This window comes from Paralichthys olivaceus, chromosome 17 (genome assembly GCF_024713975.1).
Source record: "Paralichthys olivaceus isolate ysfri-2021 chromosome 17, ASM2471397v2, whole genome shotgun sequence".
Classification (NCBI taxonomy): domain Eukaryota; kingdom Metazoa; phylum Chordata; class Actinopteri; order Pleuronectiformes; family Paralichthyidae; genus Paralichthys; species Paralichthys olivaceus.
The window spans coordinates 3423511-3429308 of NC_091109.1; the positions used below are offsets into that span (position 1 = coordinate 3423511).

The 5798-nt window shown below is 41.9% G+C and overlaps 1 protein-coding gene across 1 annotated transcript; it reads left to right on the forward strand.

Moving 5' to 3' along the window:
- The first annotated feature begins 310 nt into the window (after positions 1 to 310).
- bdh1 (3-hydroxybutyrate dehydrogenase, type 1) lies at positions 311 to 4209 on the forward strand. The gene is made up of 5 exons (XM_020087442.2): positions 311 to 766; positions 1364 to 1474; positions 1944 to 2085; positions 2164 to 2316; positions 3040 to 4209. Exons 1-5 carry the CDS (start codon positions 443 to 445, stop codon positions 3504 to 3506), a joined length of 1197 nt encoding a protein of 398 aa, XP_019943001.2. The 5' UTR covers positions 311 to 442; the 3' UTR covers positions 3507 to 4209.
- Positions 4210 to 5798: the final 1589 nt, after the last annotated feature.

Below are 5798 nucleotides of genomic sequence, written 5' to 3' on the forward strand. Positions count from 1 at the left end.
AGGGAAGAAGTAAGTGGACATAACTAAATAAGGCTGCAATGTTTTACAGTGTGTGTGTGACAAAGACACACAATGGCTATTTAACAAAAATGCATTTCTACCAAAATGGTGTCAACTTTTCTCCCTTTCTCTCTTCAGCACATCTCAAAACTAAATGAGGATGTGGAGCTCGGCGTCTGTGATGTATACGAGTGGTTCCTCACTTACACTGCCACACAAACAAGCAGTTGTGTTACTAAAACTAAAACGTTGTGTTGCCAAACATGCCATGCAATCTCAAAAAATCTGTGGTTTTAGACACATACAATAATAAGAAACTTTATTTGTACAGCAAGAGAGTTCACAAAGTGGTTTGACAGAAAAGAAAAGTAAATGCAATGTGAAAAGAAGTCCAGACAACTTTGAGGGCGTGTTCAAATTGAATAAACATAAATGTCACGTGATGAGTGGAACACAGAAAAACGTTAATATTGCAACACATGACTCGAGGTGCCACGCCCCCTCGGTTCTGCAGCCGAGCGTCCTCGGACGTAAACACACCACAAGACCCAAGATGGCGCCTCAGCCGGTGTTCCGCGCGGCCCTGCTCGTGCTGCTCTCGGTGTTCCTCACCGTGCTGCTCGGGGTCGGGCTCCCGGCGCTGCTCAACGGGCTCACGCGGCTGGTCGGTTTACCGCAGACCAGCGTCACCGAGTGTGTGGTGGGTCTGTACTTCGTCTTCGTGCTGTCGATCGCGACGCCTCGGATCCCCAGAGGAGTGGAGGAGGTGCAGTACCAGCATCACCATCGTCACGGCTCCGTTTCTCCTTCTTCACAGAACAATAACACAGCTTCAGTTCAACATGTCATAAAACTAACAGGAGTAATTACTGAGTACCAGTCTTATAAATACTGCTGTTCTATAACTTTACTACATGATTTACTTCCTCAGGTTGTATTAACACGGTCATATACAGTATATCCTGTAATGCAATGATTTACTATTATGTAAAGATAATATGTTTAATACATTAAATCAGGATCTGGTTTTCAACATACACGGAATTTGCTCTGGGATGTTTTGAATAATATAACAATTATTACTAGTGTGTAGTGAAAGATGTGTATTTCACATATTCTCTGTACTTTTATTCAATTCTGTTTTTTATTTTCTCTTTTATTTGATTCTATTTTTCTCACGTGTTCTTTTGTCTGCCTCATCACACACTGTAATAAGTAAATTATCTTCAGAACTAAGTATTGTAGTACAAATCCCGTTTATATGTATTTAACACTGACACTGTGTAAGTTTTTTCCATTCTTCTCTTCTGTGTTTTTTCTGTTTCTCTGTGTTTGATATGTTTTAATGTTTCCGTCTCTGCAGGCGAACGGTAAAGCCGTGTTCATCACAGGCTGTGACAGTGGATTTGGTCACTCGCTCGCCAAACATCTGCACAGGCTGGGCTTCACCGTCTTCGCTGGATGTTTCCTGAAGGTACGACAGAAACATTTACAACTTATATTCCTGGATCACCAGCCTCAAAACTGCAAGAGAGCAAAAACACTACCAGGAGGGTTGTAGTCATTGTTTTCCTGAGAGGTCATGGATTTGTTTTGGAGGCGGTTCTCTGTGGTGCTGTTGAAGTGCATCACAATAAAAACCTTTAGTTGGCACTGACTGATAGGACATGGTTCTAAAAAAGATTAACTTTTTAATGTGATGCTAATTTATGAAACAGCACCACAAACTCCTTTTTCTAACATAATATTGTTGGATCAGTAACACTGAAACTCAATTTTCGTTGTAGAACTTGTTGCAGGATTCTTGTATTTGACTGTATCCTTTGTTAGTAGATTAAGAGGGTTAATACCTCCCTGTGCATTCAAATGCATTTTTCACATCTTAAATGACGTTACTTGTAAACGGGATTTGGTGGAACGGAGAAGCTGTGTCCCCTTTGCAGGATGAAGATGGGGAAGGAGCGAAGGAGCTTGAGGAATTTCACTCCGATCGCATGAAGGTCGTCCAGCTGGACGTGTGCAGCGAGGAGCAGGTGAACCAGGCTGTTGAATTTATCAAAGAGAACCTGGAGGATTCTGAAAGAGGTAAACAACTGTCAATGGTTTAAGGATTAATTTTCGCTCCCTCGCAGATTTAATCCTGTGTCACTGTTCCTGACCCAGGTCTGTGGGCCGTGGTGAACAACGCCGGGGTGTCAACCTTCGGAGAGGTGGAGTTTACCTCCGTGGACACCTACAAGCAGGTGTCAGAGGTCAACCTGTGGGGAACCATCAGGGTCACCAAAGCTGTTCTGCCGTTAATCCGCAGGGCCAAAGGTCGGTGGCCCGGAGAACCTCACATCAATCTCACAAGTTGAATAATGTCCAAAACTGCAGGAAACATACACTTATTTTGTACAATGGATTATAAACATTGTTCGGATTCCTGTTTGAAAGAAAACTAAGTTGCGTCCCGTGAGTTCAGTGAAGAATGTTAACAATGCAAACAAGCCTGATGTTGAGGGACAAGTTTTCAGTCCTTCATAATAATAATACTACTTTTTATTCACTGTATATTATAGTTCCTTTGAGAAGCAGTTTCTTAACAAGAAATATAATATACAGTAAATTAATTGTCTGATAAAAAGTAAAAAAGATTACAATTTGAATCAGACAAACCAGGAGGCATAAAATGAATGTCTGTCAAAAACCTGTGTTTTCAGTTGACATGTAATAATGTTTGTGAATTGAAGTTTATCCCAAAGTGTAGACGCAAAAACAACGAAGATAATAATTAAAAAAGAATTCTGGCCTCAGCAAATGTTTAGTGAAATAGTTTGTGAAGCTGAGAAAAGCTCCAGTGTGTTGTTTTTAGGTCGTAAGACTGTTGAACTCTGGACCTGAAGGTTTAACAGACCCCGAGGATCTGGAGCAGCAGTTAAAACCTGTTCAAAAACAAACTGTACCTGTGGTGCTGCATTAACTGTCAAATGTCATCATTCATCCTAAATTGATCCAGTTTGATCCCAGTGAAATACAATGTGTCTCCTGCTTTTACAGGTCGTGTGGTGAACCTGGCCAGCATGTACGGCAGGATGGGAAATGTCATGCGGTCTCCCTACTGCGTGTCTAAATATGGCGTGGAGGCCTTTTCTGACTGCCTGCGCTATGAGATGAAAACCTGGGGAGTCAAAGTTTCCATCATTGAACCCGGAAACTTCATCGTGGCCACCGGCATCCTGACCCGCGACATCGTGGCCAGCACGGCCGACAAGCTGTGGAGCGAGGCCCCGTCCAGCGTGAAGGACGACTACGGGAAGGCCCACTTCGAGAAACACATGGCTCAGATGCGCTCTTACTGCAGCAGCGGACTGAAGGACGTGGCCCCCGTCTTGGACGACATCACCGACGCCATCATGTCCAAACACCCGTACGCGCGTTACACTCCGTCAGAGCCACACTGGTGGATCAGAGTGCAGCTAATGACCCACCTGCCCACCGCCGTGTCCGACCTGCTCTACTTCTGAAGGAGAGGTCGCTCCTGTGTTTCCTGTCTGTCATGTCCTCAGATCACATATCACAGCTGATTCTCAAACCATGTAGCAAGACTCTGATCAAGATCTACAGACTCTGCTGTCTATTCATCAGCACTTTAAATCATTCACCGATCAAGCCTTAAAACAAAATGTTTTAAACTCTGAGATTGCACTTTTGTACATGTTACAAATACTACAGATTTATCTATGCAGATACATTCAGAGATAAGTAGTAACTACTTGATGTCACACACTTACGTACATTTGCTCGAATGTTTTCTTTCTAAAAACAAATACTTCTCTCCTATCTTTTATTTTTCCTGCTTCTTGTTTTTGTTTGGCCTCATGGGAATCTTCTGGTGGAGCAGCTGAGAAGGCCTCCGCTGTTCTGTTGTGTCTGTGGCCGGAACAAACCAAGGTCAGCTACTGTAACAGTGTGTGGTGAGATTTGGCTCCACTCGCCACCCAGTGATGTAACGGCAACACAAGCCCACTTTGTCTCACATGCTCCACTCGATCCTGGACAGTTTGTTTGACAGATGTGATTAATGAACATGCGTAATTCTTCTTGGCGGGAATTATTTTGTATTTCAAATATCATGTATCAATCAATAGAGCATTTTATTTTTGGGATGATCTTAATCCTAGTTTCACTTTTCAATTAATGATTTGAAATAAAGTGACCAGATTATAACAGTGTGATTTGCTCATGGGTGGTGCCAGAAAATGTAATGATGCATTTACCCACTAGGTGGCGCAAACGCACCACGATCCCAGCCTGCCCCTGCGGTCTCCCTGTAGAAATCATCTGCTGCAGGTCAGAGGATGTTAATGTCCCAATTTAAGCTGCATTATAAACACATTAGAGCACAGACATTAAAACACACTCAGTTTTCATACAGTGAGGACTTGGAGATAATTTAACTCAGGTTACTTTGAAAATTCTCTAGATCTGGATTATTATTTGGATCTGCACAATTCACACACTCATAGATATCAGTTCCCTAAATGTTTCCATTCCACCAAGATCCATGAATCTTTGAGAAATCAACGATAATCTTGCAACGTTTAAGATATAAAAAAAAATCCTGCTTGTTCCCCCTGATCTGGATCCACACACCAAAACTGAGCAGCTTCTTCCCTGACCCACATCACATCCTTCCACTAAATTTCATGGGAATCTCTCCAGTATTTTTTTGTGTAATTCTGCCAACAAACAGACAAACGCTGAGGAAAACATGAGCTCTTTGGTGGAGGCACCTAGCACAGAGCCATATTTCACATCATCAACATCTATGAATTATTCTCTTGGAAATTTGCGGATTGCGTCCTTGGCCAGACCCAAAACTTTTATGAGTTCCTTCCTGACACACGTCCAATTCTTCCACCAAGTTTAGTGGAAATCCAAACAAACAAACGGGTGAATGCCAGGAGCGTGGGAACATTTCTGAGGAGGCCAATCGAGACCAGACCTTTAATCTGTCTTTAAAAAAAAACTGAATGTATCTTTGTAATTATTTACAGACACTTTCGACACGGACACACACACACACACACACTTACCAATTCAAGTGTGATTAAAGTAAATAAGCATTCATCCATTCTTCAGAAGAAATGTAAGTATCGAACAACAACAAACCCACTGTGCCCACATTCCTTGTCAAAAAGCACTCTCTCGTCTTCCATGCAGACGGAGTGGTCAATAACCAGGCTGTAGCATTTCCCAGAGGTCTTTGGCTCGTCCACAACAACCAAACTATTAAACAACAAATTAGGTGTCAATCAAATTTGATCTTGAATAGTCCATATTCACAAATCACAATTTGTCTCATTGAGCTTAACAAGGTCTGACAGCCTCTGTTCTTAATCCTCGACAAGAACTATAAAAAAAACGACCTAAAATAAGATGTAGAAACCTGAGATTCACAAGTGAGAGATTTTATCTCCCAGGACCGACACAAGTGAAAATGATGCCGCATGTATCAAAGCACGTCAACAACATATTTATACAACAAATACATTAGAGAGAAAAGACTGACGGAGAGTAGCAATTACAATTGTAATGATAGAGGTATTGTCAATAATGGTAGTTTGAGTGTAGACATCGTTTATCTAAGCATTCTGGTTGTGATCATAATCCACCATGAGTCTGGAAAAACAGCCCAGCTTCTCTTGGCCTCTGGAAAAAGTAAAATTTGAAAGAGTTAAATTCTGTGTTCGTCCACTGTCATTAACAGTTCTCATCTCAAACTATTTACACAAAGATAAAAACAGCAGCCATGA